Below are 23600 nucleotides of genomic sequence, written 5' to 3' on the forward strand. Positions count from 1 at the left end.
GGGATGTTTGTGGGTCGGGATGTTTGTGTGCAGGGGGTCGGGGATGTTTGTGGGTCGGGGATGTTTGTGGGTCGGGGATAGGGTTGCCACCTGGCCAGTATTTTATTGGCCTGGCCAGTTAAAATGATGGCTGATCCCAATGTTATTAATAGGGAAAAAATATAAACATATAGGAAGGCCGGTATTTTTTTCCAGAAAAGGTGGCAACACTAGGGGGATGTTTGTGTGCAGGGGGTCGGGGATGTTTGTGGGTCGGGGATGTTTGTGGGTCGGGGATGTTTGTGTGCAGGGGTCGGGGAAGTTTGTGGGCCGGGAAGGGACGCAGTAGAGCAGTTCTCTCTGCAGCAGGTGGAGGGCGGCGCGGTCCCTTTAAGAAGCAACTGTCGGGGATTCGTACCGGGTCTAAATGGAGAAGTGACCGGAAGAAATGGGAGAGGGAAGGTTCCATTAGGGAAGGGAGGGGGGGGGAGCAGGTGACACTGGTGGGTGGGACTGAGTCTGATACAGGGGAGACTCCCACAGGCACCGGCTCCTTCTCATTCCGACTCCTTCACATTAAACTGACACTTTATACTGACACTTTATACAGACACCGGATCAGCACCAGGGACAGGAGCAAAATCAGCACCAAGGAAACAGGAGCAGGAGAAGGAGCTCAGAGACATCAGACAAAGTTGTATCAGAGCCGGAGGAGAGAGAGAGGAGAGAGAAGAAGAGAGAGAAGAGGAGACGATGATCCCGGTGTTGCTCGTGTCTCTCCTCGGCCTCTGCCGCTCCGGCTCCGCCTTTAACCTGGACACTCGCTTCCCTGTCCTGAAAGAGGCCGGAGTCCCCGGGGGATTATTTGGTTTCTCTGTGTCGCTTCATCGGCAGAGTCTGGAGCAACAGCGATACCTGTAAGTACTACTACTGTCTGACTGTATATCTCTCTATATATATCTATATATCTACTGTAAGTACTACTACTGTCTGACCCTCTATATCTCTCTATATACTGTAAGTACTACTACTGAGTCTCTATATATATATATATATGTATATATCTCTTTATATAACTCTATAATATACTCTGTGTATATCTCTCTATCTCTATATACTGTAAGTACTACTACTTTCTGACTGTATATCTCTATAACTATCTCTATATAATGTAAGTACTACTGTGTCTCTCTCTCTATATATATATATATGTATGTGTGTGTATAGCCTTTATATCTCTCTCTCTCTCTCTCTCTCTCTATATGTCTCTTTATATCTCTCTATATCTCTATAAACTGTAAGTACTACTGTGTGTGTCTCTCTCTCTCTCTCTATATATATATCTATATCTTTATATCTCTATATAATACATAGTGTCTGTATATCTCTATATAAATGTCAGGGGCTTTGCTGTGTATCCAGTAGTACAACAGGTTGGGGGCACAAGTCAATACTGTAGGTTTGTTTCTGGCAGTGCAGGGGTTAATAAAGTCTAAAGGTTCATTGTATTGACCAGTTATTACTGATACTGAACCCAATAGACTGACAGTTCTGACATCACTGAGATTGGGTTTAATGGAAGGTTATGAATGACCAGACCTGTATGTGCAGAATAAATGGCCCAGACTGGACACACTCACTTCTCTGCACTAAGCACAAAGGCTTCCAGGCTTGGGAGGGTTAATGGCGCGAGCAGGGAGGGGTTAAAGGAAAGGACTGCAGAGGTATTGGGGGTACAGCTGCCTGAGAACAATGGGTTAATAAGTGGGGGGGGAGGAAGGAGTCTTGTCTCTGATGTCTCTGCTGTCTCTGCTGTCTCTGCTGTCTCTGCTGTCTCTGGGGATGTCTCTGGGGATGTCTAATAGGAGATGATGATAAGTCTGTCGTTTGTGTAGAGTTAAATGAGATATAAAAGAAATGATTTGTGTGTATGACAATTGTATCATTCCTGGTACAGCACAATAGTCACATTTATATTCAGACACTCGACAGTTTGGCCCCTCCACACCCATTGACAGTTGTTTCATCCATATAGACCATCCAGTTGGGCACAGAGCTCTGGCATTATAATCAGACTGTTAGCTCAGTGGGTCACATGAATCAGCCCAATGACTAAGCATATGGGGGGGGCACAGATTGACTAAACAAGCAAATATTTATCTGTTTGTCCAGCGTAAATCTCATTCTTATCACTCACAACAAAACAACTGAGATTTCTCACGAGTCCAAAATTCAAGGACAAGTCATGGGACGAGTTCAGGAAGCTGCGAATAGCAAAGGGAACCACTAACATGTCGTTATTCCGTTTTACACCCAATAATGTGCGGGAAATGATGAATGAAAGGGAAAGTTTGGGGGGATATTGGGCAGGTTTCTGGCAGGGGAGGGGTTAATAATGAGGGTGAGAGACAGACAAGGGGTTAACAGCTCAGCACCCGCCTCCCTTGTGTTCATCACACCTGCACATGAGAAAGTTTTGTGTTACTTGGGGGCGGGGTGTGCAAACATTGCTGCACATTGTGACTACACTAACACACACACACACACTAACACACAGAGGCAACTTGAAGCGACTATGGAAAACGCATTACCGTGTGTGCTTTAGTGCAGGCGAGATTGTCGCTCAGAAGACGAGGCGATTAGTCGCCAGGCGACAAAATCTCCCTAAATCCCCTCGTGTGAACTTACCCTTACAAACATACACACCAACAAACTAACACACACTAACACACTGACACTCTAACACACACTAACACACACTAACACACACACTGACACTCTAACACACACTAACACACACTAACACACACACTAACACACTGACACAGTAACACACACAATAACACACACACACACACACGCTGACACTCTAACACACACACTAACACACACAAACATTAACACACACACTAACACACTGACACTGTTATACACACACACTAACACGCTGACACTCTAACACACACACTAAGGCACTGAGACTCTAACACACACACACACACTGACACCGTAACACACACACTAACACACACACACACACTGAGTATCCTGGGTGTACAGTAGAGGAGGGAGCACATGCTTTGAGAAATCTGCCCAGTATGTAGGGGCCCCTGCCATGTTAGTGGTACATATGGGATGAAGTGATGAACTATAACTCACAGTGAGTAGTGCAGTGCCTAGTGCAGCCCTGCAGAGTCATGAGATTTCTGCATTAAGCTCAATAGGATCATGTAAATTGATTGTCAGCCATCAGGCTTTTCCCAGCATGCCCAGCGCTCAGTGCCAGCCTGCACCCAAAAGAACACTGGTGCCATGTGCTCTCTAATCTCCCTGCACCACATTTGCCTCCCACTTGGCACCCAGGAAGTGGCCTGTGGATCCTGCAGCTGTGCCCACAAGCACCCGCATGAACATACTGCTTCCTGGGTGCTGCTTCCTGGGGGCTGCTGGGAGTTGTGTAATCCCAGTAAGTGCTGCAAGGGGCGGGGGACTGCAGATTAAAGGCAAAGCCAAATTATGTTTCTGTCTGTAGTAATAGAATTATGTTCTGTAATTAGATCATATAATGTAAGTCCCCTGCCCACTGCCCAGCATTAAAGCTGCAGTCGCCGTATTGCTGTTTATAGTCAGAGCCTCGGCAGAGACGGGGGATTCTCTGGGGATTCTCTTAGAGAGGCAGGAGGGAAGATTTAGGAAGGCAAAGCCAGTGCCATTTGTTACCCTGGGGCACATGAATATGCCAGCAGAGATCTATAGGCAAGCAGCAAGGCAGCTCCTGCACATATTACAGGGGTTGTTCACCTTTAAATGAACTGTTAGTATGACGTAGAGAGGGATATTCCGAGACAATTTGCAATTGGTTTTCATTTTTTATTATTTGTGGTTTTTGACTTATTCAGCTTTTTATTCTGCAGCTCTCCAGTTTGCAGTGTCAGCCATCTGGTTGCTAGGGTCCAAATTAAGTAGCAACCATGCATTCATTTGAAGTATGAATAGGAGGGCCCTGAGTAGAAAGACGTAGTAATGACAGTGAATAAGTTGCTGTACAGAGCATTTGCTTTTTAAATGGGGTCAGCGACCCCCATTTCAAAGCTGGAAAGAGTCAGAAGAAGGAGGCAAATAATTCAAACACTATAAAAAATAAAAAAAGTTAAATGAAAGGTAAATCACCCCTTTAAGACCTACAGGCAAGCAACAAGGCAGCTCCTGCTCCTATTAATACAATACATAAATGTGCATTGACTTACCCCCAGAGATATCGTTAAGGGGTTAATTAACGTTTAGTATGACTCGGATACAAAGGTCATTTACAGTTGGTCTTTGTTGCATCGCAACCGTCAGTTCTGCAGCGTGTAATGCAAATTGCCATCTGGTTGCTAGGGAACCAATGACTACGGCAATCAGGCAGCGGATTAAATAACAAATATTAAAAGATGAGCAGGGCCCTAATAGAAAGATGATAACCATAACCGTCCAGTCTCAGAAGAAATTTGCTGTACTTGTTGCTGGGGATCCCGTGCCTTAGCAACCAGATTTTTTCGTTTTAGCGTGAGGCTGAAATGATAAAACGTATCAGTATGTCTGCTAGACACAAGTTAATTGTCAAATGAATGTTCCCTTTAATTAAACATTAAAGTGGCAGGTAGGGTTTATTTCCCCTTTAATCCTTTTTAAAGGGGAACTAAACATGTGTATTTGTACAGCTGTGGATTCTGGGCTTAGTTGTGTGTGTTAAATGTTTGTGTATAGACACGTGGGTAGTGTGTTACATTGGGTTTGTGTGCAGGTGCTAATATTGCTGGGGAGTCGGGTGCAGAGGTGCCTGCGCTTGTCTCCAGCTTCCTGGCAAACATTCCAGTGATTCTTAAGATTTACTCACACCGGTCCCTCCCTGCTCAATGCACTTCACCTCTCAGCAGTCGCACCCCGGGGGGACCAAATTCCTCCTCCTCCTCCTCCTCCCGCCCAAACCAGAACTTTGTCTCCTGGGGGAGGGGGGGGGCTCCATTCTCTTCATTTTCTGCCCCAGGAGTCACAGACACAGGGATGATATTTACAAACTTTCCCTTGTACCTTCATTGCATGTTGAAGTTATTTGTAAATATAATCGCCTTCTGCTACATTGTTTCCGCAGTCAGAACCGACAGAGCAGAGAACACAAACAAACGCCTACTTGGCAATTTCATTGAGAAATAACTTTTATAATCATTGAAACGTTAGAATTCTGTTTTCTTTCACTCGCCATAAAGACCCTTATTCAGGTGTAAGTTCCCCTTTAATGTTTTAAATAAAGCCACAGAATGGGATGAAAATCAATCTTATCCCGGGACTTTCATTATTATTTTTATTATTATTATTTGTAAATGTAATTGCTGTCCAGCCCTTTTGAATCTCTGCTCCTGACTCTTGAATCCTCAATTCAGATGTCTGTTCTCTCCCTCTTTCTGCTATTTTGTTTCTGGAGTCAGAACCAGCAGAACAAAGAAAATAAACACACAGTTCTTTCGCTCGGCATAAAAACTTTTATTTGGGTGTAGTTCCCCTTTAATGTTTTAAATTAAACGACAGAATGGGATGAAAATCAATCCTGTTCTGGGCCTTTTATTTATTATTATTATTATCGTTATTATTATTATCATTATTCGTAAATGTAATTGCTGGTGAAAACAATATTAGTCTGGTTCTGACTCTTGAATCCTTATATCAGATGTCAGTTATCTCCCTCCTTCTGCTATTTTGTTTCTGGAGTCGGAACCAACAGAGCAGAGAACATAAACAAACGGCCATTCATTAAAATTGCGATTTCATTGAGAAATAGCTTTTGAAATCATTGAAACGTTGTTTAGAATTCTTGTTTTCTTTCACTCGGCATAAAAGACCATTATTTGGGTGTAGTTCCCCTTTAATTTTTAAATAAAACGACAGAATGGGATGAAAATCAATCCTGTTCTGGGCCTTTCATTTATTATTATTATTATTATTAGGGATGCACCGAATCCACAATTTTGGATACGACCGAAACCTCGAATCCTTCGCTAAAGATTCGGCCGAATACTGAATCCTAATTTGCATATGCAAATTAGGGGTTGGAAGGGGAAAACATTTTTTACTTCCTTGTTTTGTTACAAAAAGTAACGCGATTTCCCTCCCCGCCCATAATTTGCATATGCAAATTAGAATGTTCACCAGGCAGAAGGTTTCGGCCGAATCCGAATCCTGCTGAAAAAGGCCGAATCCTGGATTCGGTGCATCCCTAATTATTATTCATAATGTAATTACTGTTGAAAGCGATATTTGTCTGTCCTTTTTCGGATCGGATCTGTTTCTCTTCTCTCTGCATAAAAAAAACGATTTTTTTTTTTGGTTGGATTTCCCCTTTAATGTTCTTGAATGGGATCAAAATCAATCCAGTCTGTTTTATTAAAAGCCCCACAAATGATCGAATGTGCCGCCGCAGGGGAGCTGACGTTGTGCAGGTCTCTAGGGAGGTCACTATACAAATTATTGCTACAAAAACGAGGGATTTTCTGCAAAAAAAAAAAAAACAGGGTCTGGTTCAGTTCAAGAAAAAAAAAAACCAAGGACAATAAAGCTGCTGCCGTGGTAAAGTCTAAATCACGTGCCCTGACAGTTTCCTTGAGGAATTTAAAATATGCAGCAGGAGTCCTGATTGGCTGGGATGCATCCAGTCTGCATCATGAGAACTTCATTGAGTCACCAGTGTGAACAGCCCCATAGACTTTAATGGGACATTTCCATTGCAGCTTTAGTATGTAGTAAAATGTCCTACAACATTGCAGTTGGTCTTTATTTGTTCTTTATAGTTTTTTGTTATTCCCTTTCCTCTTCTACGGGGGTCACTGACCCCAGCAGCCAAAAAAACATTGCATTTTAAATCTATACTTTAATAGTTTTTATTATTACTTCTCTTACTATTCAGCCCCCCACACCCCTATACTTATTCCAGTCTCTCAAGAGAACCACTGCTTGTTTGCTAGGGAAAAAATAAACCCTAGCAACCAGAGAGCTGCTGAAATACCAAACGGGAAAACCATAAAAAGGAAGACCAATTGCAAATTGTCTCAAAAGATCATGATAAAATGTCATCTAAAGGGGAACTACCCTCTATAAAGGGGTCGTTCACATTTGAGATAACTCTTAGGGGCCCATTTACTTAGTTCGAGTGAAGGAATAGAATAAAAAAAACGTTGAATTTCGAAAGTTTTTTTTTGGCTACTTCGACCTTCGAATTGGCTACTTCGACCTTCGACTACGACTTCGAAACGAACGATTCTAACTAAAAATCGTTTGAATATTCGACCATTCGCTAGTCGAAGTACTGTCTCTTTAAGAAAAACTTCGACCCCCTACTTCGCCACCTAAAACCTACCGAGGTGCGATGTTAGCCTATGGGGATGGTCCCCATAGGCTTCCTGGCAATTTTTTGGTCGAAGAAAAAAACGTTCGATCAAACTATTTGCAGTAAATCCTTCGACTTCGATATTCGAAGTCGAAGGATTTACATTCGGCAGTCGAATATCGAGTGTTAATTAACCCTCGATATTCGACCCTATGTAAATCTGCCCCTAAGTATGATGTAGAGACAATTTGCAATTGGTTTTCATTTTTTATTATTTGTGGTTTTTGAGTTATTTAGTTTATTATTCAGCAGCTCTCCAGTTTGTAATTTCAGAAATCTGGTTGCTAGGGTCCAAATTCCCCTAGCAACCATGCACTGATATAAATAAGAGACTGGAATATGAATAGGAGAGGCCTGAATAGAAAGAGGAGGAATAAAAAGTAGCAATAACAATAAATATGCAGCCTTACAGCGCATTTGTTTTTTTTAGATGGGGTCAGTGACCCCCATTTGAAAGCTGGAAAGAGTCAGAAGAAAAAGGCAAATAATTCTAAAACTATAAAAAAACAAATAATGAAAACCATTGAAAAGTTGCTTAGAATTGGCTGTTCTATAACATAATAAAAGTTACTTTAAAGGGGAACCACCCCTTTAAGTTATTTAGCTTTTTATTCAGCAGCTCTCCAGTTTGCAAGTTGCTAGGGCCCAAATTCCCCTAGCAACCATGCATTGATTTGAATAAGAGACTGGGATATGAATAGGAGAGGCCTGAATAGAAAGATGAGTAATAAAAAGTAGCAATAACAATACATTTGTAGCATTTGTTTTTTATATGGGGTCAGTGACCCCCATTTGAAAGCTAGAAACAGAGGAAGAAAGAAAATAATTAAAAAAAACTATACAAAATAAATAATGAAGACCAATTGAAAAGTTGCTTAGAATTTGCAGCTGAATAGTGTAGTAAAAGATGATTTAAAGGCAAACCACCCCTTTTAGCTGCCCCATATCCCCACTGCAGCCAATCATTGGGACTCCAGGAGCAGCGATTGTTGACTTCGCACAGAGTCTTTATTGACTGACAAGGCCGGGCGAGGACACTGTAGGTTTTACTGCTTGTTCACTTGAAACAAATCGATATTGTCACAGTCTTTTTACTTGTTCCTGACAAGTCTCGTAATTGTAAAGAGCAACGAGCCATTAAATGAGCCTTTAAATCTCAGCACTAGCCACGCTGGTCAAGGGAGAGGCTGTAATTGGGGTAACGATAGGGGTAGGGGAAAGGGCCTTGTTGGGGGTCCCGGCTCATGTTCTGTATGAATGTTGCCTGTACTGGTATTGGATCCGTTATCCGGAAACCTGTTATCCAGAAGGATCTGAATTACAGGAAATAATTCAAATTCTAAAAAACTGATTTCCTTTTTCTGTGTAATAATAAAACAGTCGCTTGTACTTGATCCCAACTAAGATATAATTAATCCTTATTGGAGGCAAAACCAGACTATTGGGTTTATTTAATGTTTACGTGATTTTCTAGTAGCCTTAAGGTATGAGGATCCAAATACTGGAAAGTTGTCGAAAACCTCAGGTCCCGAAGATTCTGGATAACAGGTCCCATACGTGTATATCAAATAGTATGTTGTAGAATAGACACAACTAAGCAACTTCTCCATAGGGCTTCATTTGTTTGTAGTTTTTGAATTATTTGCCTTCTTCTTCTTCTGGCTCTTTATAGTTTTAGAAAGGGGGTCACTGACCCCATCTAAACACAGATGCTCTGTAAGGCTACACATGTATTGTTATTGCTCCTTTTTCTTCCTCATCTTTCTATTCAGGCCTCTCCTATTCATATTCCAGTCTCTTATTCAAATCACTGCATGGTTGCTAGGGGAATTTGAACCCTAGCAACAAGATGGCTGAAATTACAAACTGGAGAGCTGCTGAATAAAAAGCTAAATAACTCAAAAACCACAAATAATAAATGAAAACTAATTGCAAATTATCTCAGAATATATCTCTCTACATCATACTAAAAGTTCATTTAAAGGGGAACCACCCATTTAATGAAGGATAGTGATCAGATGCCTATTGTGTGCTTACAAGGGCCTCCTGCCCCCTCCCGGGGGTGTTTGTAGAGCCCAGGATGCCTGGCTGCATTTGGCTCATGCTTGGACTTGCAGGGTGGGGGAGGCTGGGAGCGAATAGACTGGGGTACAGGTATGAGTTGGGAGTGAATAGACGGGGGTGCAGGTATGAGCTGGGAGTGAATAGACTGGGGTACAGGTATGAGCTGGGAGTGAATAGACTGGGGTACAGGTATGAGCTGGGAGTGAATAGACGGGGGTGCAGGTATGAGCTGGGAGTGAATAGACTGGGGTACAGGTATGAGTTGGGAGTGAATAGACTGGGGTACAGGTATGAGCTGGGAGTGAATAGACTGGGGTACAGGTATGAGCTGGGAGTGAATAGACTGGGGTACAGGTATGAGCTGGGAGTGAATAGACTGGGGTACAGGTATGAGCTGGGAGTGAATAGACTGGGGTACAGGTATGAGCTGGGAGTGAATAGACTGGGGTACAGGTATGAGTTGGGAGTGAATAGACTGGGGTACAGGTATGAGCTGGGAGTGAATAGACTGGGGTACAGGTATGAGTTGGGAGTGAATAGACTGGGGTACAGGTATGAGCTGGGAGTGAATAGACTGGGGTACAGGTATGAGTTGGGAGTGAATAGACTGGGGTACAGGTATGAGTTGGGAGTGAATAGACTGGGGTACAGGTATGAGTTGGGAGTGAATAGACTGGGGTGCAGGTATGAGCTGGGAGTGAATAGACTGGGGTACAGGTATGAGCTGGGAGTGAATAGACTGGGGTACAGGTATGAGTTGGGAGTGAATAGACTGGGGTACAGGTATGAGTTGGGAGTGAATAGACTGGGGTACAGGTATTAGCTGGGAGTGAATAGACTGGGGTACAGGTATGAGTTGGGAGTGAATAGACTGGGGTACAGGTATGAGCTGGGAGTGAATAGACTGGGTGAGTGAGTAGTATATAGGAGGTCTCACTGCAGTGAGTGAGTAGTATATAGGAAGTGTCACTGCAGTGGGTGTGTAGTATATAGGAGGTCTCACTGCAGTGAGTGAGTAGTATATAGGAGGTCTCACTGCAGTGAGTGAGTAGTATATAGGAAGTGTCACTGCAGTGAGTGAGTAGTATATAGGAGGTCTCACTGCAGTGAGTGAGTAGTATATAGGAGGTCTCACTGCAGTGGGTGAGTAGTATATAGGAGGTCTCACTGAAGTGAGTGAGTAGTATATAGGAGGTCTCACTGCAGTGAGTGAGTAGTATATAGGAAGTGTCACTACAGTGGGTGAGTAGTATATAGGAGGTCTCACTGCAGTGGGTGAGTAGTATATAGGAGGTCTCACTGCAGTGAGTGAGTAGTATATAGGAGGTCTCACTGCAGTGAGTGAGTAGTATATAGGAGGTCTCACTGCAGTGAGTGAGTAGTATATAGGAGGTCTCACTGCAGTGAGTGAGTAGTATATAGGAGGTCTCACTGCAGTGGGTGAGTAGTATATAGGAGGTCTCACTGCAGTGAGTGAGTAGTATATAGGAGGTCTCACTGCAGTGAGTGAGTAGTATATAGGAAGTGTCACTACAGTGGGTGAGTAGTATATAGGAGGTCTCACTGCAGTGGGTGAGTAGTATATAGGAGGTCTCACTGCAGTGAGTGAGTAGTATATAGGAGGTCTCACTGCAGTGAGTGAGTAGTATATAGGAGGTCTCACTGCAGTGAGTGAGTAGTATATAGGAAGTGTCACTACAGTGGGTGAGTAGTATATAGGAGGTCTCACTGCAGTGGGTGAGTAGTATATAGGAGGTCTCACTGCAGTGAGTGAGTAGTATATAGGAAGTGTCACTACAGTGGGTGAGTAGTATATAGGAGGTCTCACTGCAGTGAGTGAGTAGTATATAGGAAGTGTCACTACAGTGGGTGAGTAGTATATAGGAGGTCTCACTGCAGTGAGTGAGTAGTATATAGGAAGTGTCACTACAGTGGGTGAGTAGTATATAGGAGGTCTCACTGCAGTGGGTGAGTAGTATATAGGAGGTCTCACTGCAGTGAGTGAGTAGTATATAGGAGGTCTCACTGCAGTGAGTGAGTAGTATATAGGAGGTCTCACTGCAGTGAGTGAGTAGTATATAGGAAGTGTCACTACAGTGGGTGAGTAGTATATAGGAGGTCTCACTGCAGTGGGTGAGTAGTATATAGGAGGTCTCACTGCAGTGAGTGAGTAGTATATAGGAAGTGTCACTACAGTGGGTGAGTAGTATATAGGAGGTCTCACTGCAGTGAGTGAGTAGTATATAGGAGGTCTCACTACAGTGGGGTCGGGTGAGTAGAAGGTTGACACGGCCTGACTCTGCAGAAGTGAGTGTCTGGGTCAGGGAAGGGCACGGTGAGATGAATATTCTCTCCTGTTTCCTCTCAATCAGCCCCCCCCACAAACATTCCAGACATGCAGGTAACACAGTCCTGTTAGTCACACACTATACACCCCCGGCCTTGCACCATTACTTCCCCTCTCAGTTCCTCATTATTAACTCCTTCTGTGCATTGCCAGAGCCCTGCACCAGGACCCCATGTGCAACTGTAGATCTTTGCTACAAGCGAGAGCCGCACTATAATCATGTGATGGCAACTCCGACTTCTTGTAACGTGCAGCAAAGGTTCATCGGGCAGGTTTGTGCGGATACAGGTATAGATTTTATCTGCTGGATTCCTGGCAACCTCAGATCTTCCACATAAGGGGTACGGGACCTGTCATCCAGAATTCTCGGGAACTACAGCTTTCCAGATAACAGATACATAATTTGAATCTTCATTGTCTACTAGAAAATCATATAAACATGAAATAAACCCAATAGGCTGGTTTTGCTTCCAATAAGGATTAATAATATCTTAGTTGGGATCAAGTACAAGCGACTGTTTTATTATTACACAGAAAAAAGAAATCATTCTTAAAAAATTTAATTATTTGCTTAAAGATTCACCTTTAAGTCAGCTTTTACTATTAGATAGAATGGCTGATTCTAAGCAACTTTTCAATTGGTCTTCATAATTTATAGTTTTTGAATCATTTGCCTTCTTCTGACTCTTTCCAGCTTTCAAATGGGGGTCAGCGACCCCATCTAAAAAAACAAAAGCTCTGTAAGGCTACAAATGTATTGTTATTGCTACTTTTTATTCCTCATCTTTCTATTCAGGCTTCTCCTATTCATATTCCAGTCTTTTATTGAAATCAATGCATGGTTGCTAGGAGAATTTGGGCCGTAGAAACCATATTGCTGAAATTACAAACTGGAGAGCTGCTGAATAAAAAGCCAAATAAGTCAAAAACCACAAATAATAAAAAATGAAAACCAATTGCAAATTGTCTCAGACTAACATTCTCTACGACGTCAAACTAACAGTTAATTTAAAGGGGAACAACCCATTTAATGAGGACAGTGATCGGCTGCCTATTGTGTGCTCAGAATATCTCTCTCTACATCACGCTAAGAGTTCATTTAAAGGTGAATGATATATCCTTCCAGCCATGTTGAGTTTCTGGATAAGAGATCCCATATCTGTACTCCTGTTGGGCCCCATCTCAGAGTATAACCAGGAGCCTCAAGATAGACAGTGTGGGGTCCCGGGAAGGAACGAGGGGGAGGGAGAGAAGGAATGAAGTTATGAGAGGGAGTAAGAGGTAGAGGAGAAGAGACAGACTGCTATGTGAATTACACAATGTGACTGTCTGCTTCTTTTCTATATAGATATTATATATATATAATGAATTTTAGGTGGGGCTAGGAATATGATACATTATGTACTGACATTCCATAAAGCTTTTAGTATATTAAACGGGGTGTTGACCTTTAAATTAACTTTTAGGGGGTTATTTACTAAACTCAGGCATTTTGGGGCAAAACTCAAATTTTTTAGGGTTTTTTCCCCCCCGACATTTATTAAAGGCCGATGCTGCAAAAAGCCCGAATCCAAAAATCCTCCATCTCAGACCTGCCGAGGTTGTGTATAAGTCAATGGCACCGGAATTAGCGCGAAAATCCAACCATTTCGAATATGAAAAATTGTACGATTCGGGTTTTCGATCTGTTTTGTCCCGAATTGATTAAATCAAGCTTTTTTTTTTTTTAATAATAAATAAGGTAAAATTAGGTATGGGAGTCATGTTGGATGCACCTATCGACAAGGTGCGATATTTCTATTACTTACCTTATATTCGCCATATCCGTCTCAGGTGGTAACCCTATCTGCAATTAGTTTTCATTTTTTTATTACCGTATTTGTGGTTTTTGAGTTATTTAGCTTTTTATTCAGCAGCTCTCCAGTTTACAACTTCAGCAATCAGGTTGCTAGGGTCCAAATTCCCCTAGCAACCATGCACTGATTGGAATAAGAGACTGGAATATGAATAGGAGAGGCCTGAATAGAAAGATGAGGAATAAAAAGTAGCAATAACACTACGGAGCAGATTTATCAAGGGTCGAAGTGAAAATTTGAATTTAAAAAAATTTGAAGCTATTTTTGTGTGCTTCGACTAGGGAATAGTCAAAATTTGATTAGAATTTGAAAAAAAATTTAAACTTATCATGTACTGTCTTCGACTTCGACCATTCACTATCTAAAACCTGCCAAATTGCTGTTTCAGCCTATGGGGGACCTCCTAGAAGTTGGAGTCAATTGGTGGACTTTTTTTAAAAAAAAAGTCAGATCTAATTCAATTGCATACGATGTTACTTCAATTCATACAATACGAATTCGAATGAAAACGCCCTATACACCCGGGGAAAAAAAAGTTGATTTTTTTTTTTTAAATAAATTTAGGTTGGTCTTTTTTTTATTCGAATTTCTAAGTTTTTTTTATTCTAAATTCGACACCCTTGATAAATCTGCCCCTACATGTGTAGCCTTACAGAGTGTTTGTTTTTGAGATGGGGGTCGATGGAATTCTGGAAAGAGTCAGAAGAAGAAGGCAAATAATTCAAAAAACGCTAAAAAAAATAAAGACCAATTGAAAAGTTTCATAGAATGAGCCATTCTGTAATGTACTAAGGGTTAATTAATACATAATTGCCATAATATGTTAAACCCAGGCCAGGCCTTGAGAGGAGATATTGCTGAGATACAGAGAGATCAGAGCAGGGTGTGTTTATAGGGAACATCAATGTTGAACTGTAACCATCTCATAAAGCAAAGAGAGAAGAAGTGATAAAGGAGTGAGAGGTGGGGCATGTCCTGGCACGCACACACAGCTATAGGCTAATGTCTCATAATAACTCACATTCCTCAATTCTGGGGAACTTACCTCTCTAACACGGGTTAAAGGACAGATAAACTGGGGGGAAATATATCTACTTTATATAAAGGTGTTGTACATCTGCAGCTGTTACAGGGGATCTCTTGCCCAAATTCTCGAATTTTCCAATATATTTACACCCTGATGCTGAAAAAAGCCCAAATCCGAAAATCCTCCATCGCAGACCGGTTGAGATCGTGTATTAGTCAATAGGAGAGGCACCATCTTCATTTGAAGTTTTTGGGTAACTGCACACGCCCAGAATCACCCCGAAGAAGAGATCAGTCGCCCTGAAAAAGAGGAGATTAGTCGCCCAAAGAAGAGGAGATTTGTTGCTGGGCGACTAATCTCCCCGAATCTGAGCATGTGCCGTGACTACGGATGCACCGAATCCGGGATTCAGTTCGGGATTCAGCCAGGATTCTGCCTTTTTCAGCAGGATTCTGGCCGAACCGAATCCTAATTTGCATATGTAAATTAGGGGCGGGTAGGGAAATCACGTGACTTTTCATCATAAAAGAAGATTTTTTTCCACTTTTTCCTTTCCTGCCCCTAATTTGCATATGCAAATTAGGATTCGAATTCGGTTCGGTATTCGGCCAAATCTTTCGCCAAGGATTCGGCCGAATCCCAAATAGTGGATTCGGTGCATCCCTAGCCGTGACCCTTCATGGTCTGCGCTTTTTCCGAGTTGTCAGGCAAAAACTCAAAAAATTCAAGCAATTCGGGAAAAAGCTTGGAAAATTCGAGCCATTCAGGTTTTCGCTCGATTCCAATGAAATCAAGTTTTTCTTTAATGATAGATAAACTAATATCAGGTATGGGAGTTTGGTTGTGCTAAATACGAAGTTGATTCAGATTTTAGTAAATAACCCCTCAAGAGTATATTATATAACATTCTAATAGACGTGAAACAGTTTCATTATGTTTAAAGTTCTTGAAAAAATTTAATTTCTGTTTAAAAGCGGTTTTTTCACCTTTAAATTAACTTTTAGTATGATATAGAATGGCTAATTCTAAGCAACTTTGCAATCGGCCTTCATTATTATCTTTTTTATATTGTTTTTGAATTATTTGCCTTTTTCTTCTGCCTGTTTCCAACTTTCACACGGGGGTCACTGACCCCATCTAAAAACAAATGCTCAGTAAGGCGACATACTTAATGCTCTAAGTGCTTTTTATTCAGGCCTCTCCTATTCGTGTTCCAGTCTCTTATTCAAATCAGTGCATGGTTGCTAGGGGAATTTGGTCCCTAGCAACCAGACAGCTGAAATTGCAAACTGGAGAGCTGCTGAATAAAAATCGAAATAACTCAAAAACCATAGATAATAAAAAATGAACAAGGCTCAGTTGTATGTAAAAATGAGAGAGATTTTGGCAAGCATGAGAAATCCCCTTGCCCGTTTTATCAGGAAGCCAATGGGTGTGCATTGCCGGGAGGATGTTCCGATTTTTCCCATGGCAGTGCCTTGCGGGACGGGAATTGACGAGCGGCGGCTACACATTGTGAGCTAAAAAAAATAAAGAAAAATATCACTTCCTTCCTGTTTGTCCCTGTTCCAGCGCATTATTAAAACATGTGCTTTCCCTCCCTGACTCATTCCGAGGTTTTCTTTGATTCTGCTTTCCATTCAGAGGCGTGTGGGTTCCCTGGCAAACGGCTCTGGTATCTTGGCTTCTCAGACATAACAATACATTTGTAGCCATTTGTTTTTTAGATGGGGTCAGTGACCTCCCATTTGAAAGCTGGAAAGAGTCAGAAGAAGAAGGCAAAGAGTTCAAAAAGTAGAAATTATATAAACCAATTAAAAAGTTGCATAGAATCAGCCAATCTATGTAATAGTAAAAGCTGACTTAAAGGTGAACAATTGAAAAACTATAAAAAAAAACTCACTAAAATTTAACTTAAAGGAGAAATAAAGGTCTTTTTACTTGGGGGTGCCAAAAGTTAGGTTCCCCGAAGCAATTGCATGAAACCCCGGGCCGGTGCACCTATTAGGAGAAAACTGCACCGGCCTGGGACCACGGAGCTATCATCTTCCGGCTTCTTTTATCTTCAAATTTCCCAGGGCAGACACATGCGCAGTAGAACGAAATAGAGGCTTTTTCGTTAAAGTCCGGCATGCGTCTGCCCCCGGAAATTTTAAGAAAGAAGACGATCACTTTGTGGTGCTCGTTGGAAGAATCCTGTGCCGGTGCCGTTTTTTCCTAATAGGTGCACCGACCCAGGATTTCAGGTAAGTACATGTAATCACTTGTGGGTGCCTAACTTTTGCACCCCCAAGTAAAAACATCTTTCCTCTTTTAAAAATGAACCACCCCTTTAAAAATCCCCTTTCCAATCGTTTACAGGCTTCTCTCCGGAGCTCCACAGGATGCAGCGGCGCCCAACGTAAAAGCCAACAGGACCGGGGCACTCTACGCCTGTCCCATTAGCAGCTTGACCAATGACTGTTTTAGGGTACCAATTGATCCGGAAAGTAAGTGTAGAGATCCACAGGGCATATTATATGATTGCTTCAATTTCGGCCCCCTTCCACTCTGTGATAGGACGGTAATGCACCCGTCACTGCACCCACAAGTCAAATTGTGGATACCGCATGGAGCTATTGTCCTGAGGAAGATGCAAGGCTTCATTAGATTGTCACTCATCTTGTCTCATTTTTGTTTCTCGGATAGGTGACCCTCAGAACAACATCATCGAGAATATGTGGCTGGGGGTAACCGTAGCATCACAAGGGCCTAATGGAAGAGTGCTGGTAAGTAGCACAAGCTGGAATACTTAGGGCATGTGTTGCCAACTGGGATATGAGGAATCTACTGGTGGTCAACTAGGGTTATCTATCTATCTATCTATCTATCTATCTACTATCTGTTTGTGTTTAGTCATTTCTGTTATCGCCCATTCCAGGTTTGTGGCCACAGGTACACATCTGTGCGTTGGTCAGGAGAGGAGGATCAGCGGCGGATGATAGGAAAATGCTACATTATAGGAAACAATTTGGAGCTAAATTTAGATGACGATTGGCAGACTTACCACAACGAGCTGTGCGACCCTAACTCTGACTTCGATGCCACGGGCATGTGCCAGATGGGCATCAGTGGGGGATTTACCAGTAATATGGTCTATTTCGGAGCTCCTGGGGCATTTACATGGCAGGGTGAGAAGCTTTGATTCGGATGCATATCATATGCTTGTCCTTCGGTTGTATTTTGTGTATATTCATAAGGCCTGAACTGAATCTTTCTGAAAAAAAATTCTCAATTGTGTGATTTCTGGCTAAATTCTGCCCAAGTGAATTGGACAATAATGTTGTTAGTAAGAACCTGGGATTGATACCACCCTAATTCAGGAACTGTGCACCACAACTTGATTTACGAACAGAGGGTGCAAAGTTGCACGTGTATTGGTGTATCTTGCACTAGTTAAAGTGGACATAGTTTTGTGGCCAGCCTCTTCATCAATAAGCACTTGTGTCTTATTTACTGTGGGTACTGGCACAAGTGATCATGAACTAATGACTTGCGCCCATACCCATAAGTCGTGTAACTTGCACTTACTCCTAGTGCTTGATACTCCTACACAGCATGTGTGTAAGGGAGTCCACTAGTTAATATCTGTCCAAAGTAGAGCGCAGGGCTTCAGAGGCGCTTTAGGACCTCTGTCACACCTAAATGAGGTGCAACCTGGGAACACCTCAGTTTGTCCCGCTCCTGTATGCAGCTCTGGCAGATGCTCTCACTAGGAACTAACATAGACACCGGTATGGGTAGTTCATAGAATTTAGGATCAGGAAAACTGCAAATGATATGATGCACCCTGCAGGAGAGCAAGATGGAGCTGTCCATCCTCTCATTCATTTCCCATGGACTGTACCAAGATTGAAGAAGTGCAATTGTGATTTTGTATTTCAGGTTCAAGCTACATCATACAGAGAGAGACAATTTGGGACCTGAAGGAAATCTACTATCCTACCAATAAAACATTCAACATTTATATGGGTAATTTCCTCCTTATACGCTCCCAACGTTAGTTCTCTCCGGGTTTGTTCTTTTTATTTTTAGTCTCCGTTCTGGTTTCATATTCCTAGACAGCTAGCATCTAGATACTTATACGTGACTGCGCCGTGGGTGATTAAATTCTTCCTCTCATGCAGGGTACACCATCCAGGTTAACTCTGGAATTCTTCATAAGGACCAAGTGACGGTCGTGTCTAGCGCTCCGAGATGGGAAAGCAAAGGAGCCGTGTTTCTGCTGGATGTGCAAAATAACATTATGGTCGTAAAGCATGTGCTGAATGGTCAGCAGGTGGGCTCCTACTTCGGCAGTGCCATTGCATTGGCAGATCTTAATAATGATGGGTAAGTGTGGTCAACCCCATCAACCATATAATTGTAGGTATTTAATCCTACATGGTGCTAAGTAGTAGTACCAGTGTGGCTTATTGGGCAGTAGATGGGGGTTTTAAGCAGCAATTTGCACTTTTGTTCTTTTTTATGTTCTAATAGTCTAATGTATTCTCCCCATGCTCTTATCTACAGGTGGCAGGACATAGTTGTTGGAGCACCCTATTATTTTGATCGGAAAGAGGAGATTGGGGGCGCCGTGTATGTGTATAACAACGTGGCGGGTTTTTTCATTGATAAAGCAGCAATGGTGCTGCATGGGACCAGCTTTTCTGGGTTTGGCTTTGCCCTGGCAAACATTGGAGACATTAATCAGGATGGATTCACCGGTAAGTTCTCCAGCTGCCATATTGTTTTCCTTCAATATGGCCTATGACTTTTGTCTCCCCATGGAGAGATTTGGTTTGTCGCTTGGGCAATGCCAGTTAACCAGAGCCTTAACTAAAATGATACAGAATACAGAGAGATGCAATATAGTTACATCCCCATAGACATCCCTTGTATGAACCACAACTGTTGGTGGAGAGAGGAGCTTCTACAAGAAACATGGCTTGCTGTTGGAATATTAAATTGTTACTAGAATTGGTTCCCATTACCAAACAGGTGAATAAAAGTGCACGTGACTGCTGATAAGATTGGGCAAGAGAGAAGAACCCTGAGCTGTCAGCACTGAAGGGAAAAAGGCTCAAAGCAGTTGGTTGCACCTCATTCCTTATGTGCTATAAACATAGTCAGGCTCAAGAGAATACATGATGGAAATCCCACCAGGCATATCAAGTGCAGAAAAACAGTGAATATGGGGGCAGTGCCCAAAGGTTGCCTTGGTTTTTATGCATTGGTAGATGCCCCTTGGCTCGTGGCATCTAGTAAATTATTTACATTAGTAGATGAGCATCAGTACCTCTGGGAATCTCCAGGACACTGGATAGTGTTTCTAAATGCAGTTACCACCTTTGTTTGACAGACCTGGCAGTGGGAGCCCCGTTTGATGGACTGGGTAAAGTGTACATCTATAACAGCAATGCAGACGGCCCAAAGCAAGAACCATCCCAGGTACTTATCATTCTCAGGCCTGTATGTCCTAAATTGTCTTTGTGTTTTTTGATGGAACGTCTCTTATTCCTTTGGTCCCTGTCACGCGGATCTTTCCCGAAGGTGATTGATGGCTCTCAGGTAGCAAACATCTCCACTTTTGGATACTCACTTAGTGGAGGGCTTGATGTGGATGAAAACGCCTACCCAGACTTACTCGTGGGAAGTTTGACTGACCGTATCGCCCTTCTGAGGTAAAGTCGTTCTCTTTTTCTTTAGGCAGGTTCAGTTGTTTGAGGTATGAAGCTTTCATTGCTATATTTCTTTTATAGGTCTCGCCCAGTGATTAATATTTCAAAGGATTTTAAGGTGACTCCTACATTGGTGGATCCAAGCAAATGTTCTGATACTTCTTGGTAAGCCGACCCTTCCTCTTATATTGCTCCGCAATTGTCTTTTGACTTTTTTTCTCCCATTACTGCTGTTCAATAAAACCCTGTTCTCTTCTCTCCTGCAAGTAGAATATTGAAAGCCAATGTCTAGTTGCTGCTATTTCCCAAGGATTGCTAAATGTACCCAAGTATCTCAACCTCATGCCCTTTTTCTCTCTAGCATTGATGTCCGTGTCTGCTTCTCCTATACACTGAGTACCGGAAACGCCGGCTACCGAAAGAATATCAGTAAGTATGTGAGGTAGGAAATAAGTCTGGGTTGCAGTGTAACTACACTACAACTTTAGGCAGTAGTAGGTTATTCTAGGTAGCAGTAGGTGTTTGTAGAACTGCGTTTGAAGCTCTGGCCAGTGTTTTGTTTGAGGCTATAGTAGGCCCCTCTAGCAATTTATGTAAGACAGTGGTAGGTGTATGTGAAGAAGTACAAGGCATCTAGCGCTTTGTGTAAGGTAGTAGCAGGTCTTTTAATTGCTGTGTTCAAGAAGTAGGTTTTTCTATGGCTGTTAGTAAGGAAATAATTAGTGTTTATGAAGGTAACATGAGTTTTATAGTGTGTACTCATGAAAAAGCTCACCAATCTTAGGGCAATAGCACATGGTTAGATTTGTTGCACGCAATAAATCTGAGAAACCGTGTGCCCTTGCCTTTAATGTCGGGTCTACCTGTAGCTTTAGGAGAGATACCAACACCATCAAAGAATTCTGGCAGACACTCACAGAATCCCAACAAAGGCATAGAGCCTATGATTAAATGGTTTGTTAGGCTATTGTGTATCCTATTGGTGCTTAAAGGAGAACTAAACCCCTTAAAGAGAAAGTCCCCATCAGTCCTCATCCACTAGCCCCTAGTCGCCCCCTCCATGCTTCCTCCACGCATAGTCCACTATTTAAAAAAGTGTCTCTGAATGTTGCACAGACCTCTCCATGCAGAGTATCACAGCAGAGCTCACGGGCGACATCTTTGGATGCGTTCGCTGAAGGTCCGCAGACACTAAGCTTATTTGTGCATGTGCAATTTAGTATTGGTGCCTACTGCACATGCGCTGGAAGGCTCTGTAAATAGCCGAAGGGAAGAAGAGGATCTGAAGATGGTGCCCATGAGCTCCGCTGCATTACTCTGCATGAAGTGGTCTGTGCGACATTCAGCGACACTTTTTAAAATAGTGGGCTATGAGGGGAGTTATCAGGCAGTGGTCGAATGGGGGCTAGTGGATTGGGACTTTCTCTTTTGGTGGGGGGGTTTAGTTCTCCTTTTAGTAAAGATTTATTGTTATCGTCCTATTTGAGATTCTGTAAGTGACTTTGAATAAGTGAGTGAGTGCCAATTCTTTGTCCGTCAATAATATGTGATAATAATATGACTGGTCAATAACATGTGCTAGTAGCATTCAGTTTGAGGCAGTAGTAGGTATTTCTAGCTCTGATATTTAGGCAGTATTACTAGGCTTGTCTAGCACTGCACGCAGAAGAAGGTAGTAGATGCTTCTACCATTATGCCTGAGACAGACACTCATAGGTAATCCTCCTGTGCCTTCCAGCTTTGCAGTACACTTTAGAGGGCGACCATGACAGACGGCCACCTCGGGTGAGGTTCCTGGGTTCTTCTGGGGCCGTGTACCAAGGACTCTTCTCTATGCCAGATACCAAGTGTCAGAATGTTCAGCTGCTCCTACTAGTAAGGCTTTCAATACCAATGTCATTTACTGCTCCGTTTTGTGATGTGTGCCAATGTTTTGTTTGTAAAATGAAGCTCTTTTGATCGGCATCAATAGATGATGAGGGACACAGCTAGGGCAGGGATGTGCCAAAGTGCCCGTAAGTCAAGGGGAAAAGGGGGGCACCGGGAAGAAGGACAAATAAGAAGAAAGGGTACAGGAAGCAGTAGGACACATTCCATGAAAGGGTCATAGGAATTATGACTTAATGGATAGGAAAGTGAACTGTAACACTCAACACTGTATAACCCTCTGCCCCTCTCCATAGCAGCTTGTCAGACAGAAAAGGAAGTGTACTCTGACCTCAGACACTTGTGGCTCCAGGCCACAAACCCAGGTTGTGAAAGTTTCTTTCTTTTCCCAGAACATGATGGCGTTCAGGCCATATATGGATTAAAGTTCTTAGTTATGGCATGAGACATTTGAATGTCTAAAAATATATAAAAGCTGCTATCTATACTTCGGCACGCACATACTCGTCTATGTACTCCAATGCGTTAGTCTGCCATATTGTTTGCACTCTCATTGCTTCCAATCGGAATCTAGTATGGGCCATTTTAGCTAATTGGTTCTATAACGGTAAATCACTTAAGATTCTCATTGGCACAATGGTATCGGCCTTTTGCGTAGCTTTGAAGACACGTTTTGAGCAAATTCCTGATGCACAAAGGATGTCATAGCCCTTAAAGAGAATCTCCGTCAGCACCCATGAAATCTACGAGTATTCTATCTAATCTCATACAGAAAAGACAGATATCCCATGATTACCATTTCTGAAGAATCAAAGGACCAGTAAACCTTTAAAAGAAGTGAATGTGAAAATTGAGTGCTAGTCTAAACAATTTGGTAATTTCCATCCATTATTTTTTTTAAATAATCAAGCATATTAAGGGAAATACGTATTAATATGAATTTTGTTACAACAGCACCACCTGCTCATCAGTTTCCAACTGTGATCCAGTCAAGGAACTTGCCTGAAATTCCCCATGGAATATTTGACCTTTGATTTAGGTTGCTTAAGTTCTGATCCTTCTTAACAAAGGCCTATGGTCCTATTAACCTTTCACAGGATAATATTCGGGACAAGCTTCACCCAATCAGCATCTCTTTGACGTACTCAATTCTGGAGAGGGAGGCGCGAGGGCGATCGGCTGTGCGCTCACTGGACAACTTTCCTGTGCTCAGTGAAGACCAGAGCAAGTCAGAAGAGTTGGAGGTGAGTGCACAAGCTACATTTTTACTCCAAAGTCCTAGTTGTCTCGTGGCATATTGCAGGGCTTTACAAATAATGGG

At 42.4% G+C, this 23600-nt stretch overlaps 1 protein-coding gene across 1 annotated transcript in view; it reads left to right on the forward strand.

Moving 5' to 3' along the window:
* Positions 1-491: 491 nt before the first annotated feature.
* Positions 492-23600, forward strand: part of itga3.L (integrin subunit alpha 3 L homeolog) — a 31308-nt gene continuing 8199 nt past the window's right edge. Inside the window, exons 1-13 of the mRNA XM_018234803.2 lie at positions 492-896; positions 17055-17182; positions 17382-17461; positions 17614-17863; positions 18618-18704; positions 18860-19064; positions 19245-19438; positions 20074-20162; positions 20265-20395; positions 20474-20557; positions 20754-20821; positions 22131-22267; positions 23377-23523. Coding sequence (XP_018090292.1) covers positions 733-896; positions 17055-17182; positions 17382-17461; positions 17614-17863; positions 18618-18704; positions 18860-19064; positions 19245-19438; positions 20074-20162; positions 20265-20395; positions 20474-20557; positions 20754-20821; positions 22131-22267; positions 23377-23523 — 1764 coding nt within the window. The 5' untranslated portion in view covers positions 492-732. The remainder of the gene's footprint in view (positions 897-17054; positions 17183-17381; positions 17462-17613; positions 17864-18617; positions 18705-18859; positions 19065-19244; positions 19439-20073; positions 20163-20264; positions 20396-20473; positions 20558-20753; positions 20822-22130; positions 22268-23376; positions 23524-23600) is intronic.

The sequence above is a fragment of the Xenopus laevis genome, chromosome 9_10L, assembly GCF_017654675.1.
Source record: "Xenopus laevis strain J_2021 chromosome 9_10L, Xenopus_laevis_v10.1, whole genome shotgun sequence".
Lineage (NCBI taxonomy): Eukaryota > Metazoa > Chordata > Amphibia > Anura > Pipidae > Xenopus > Xenopus laevis.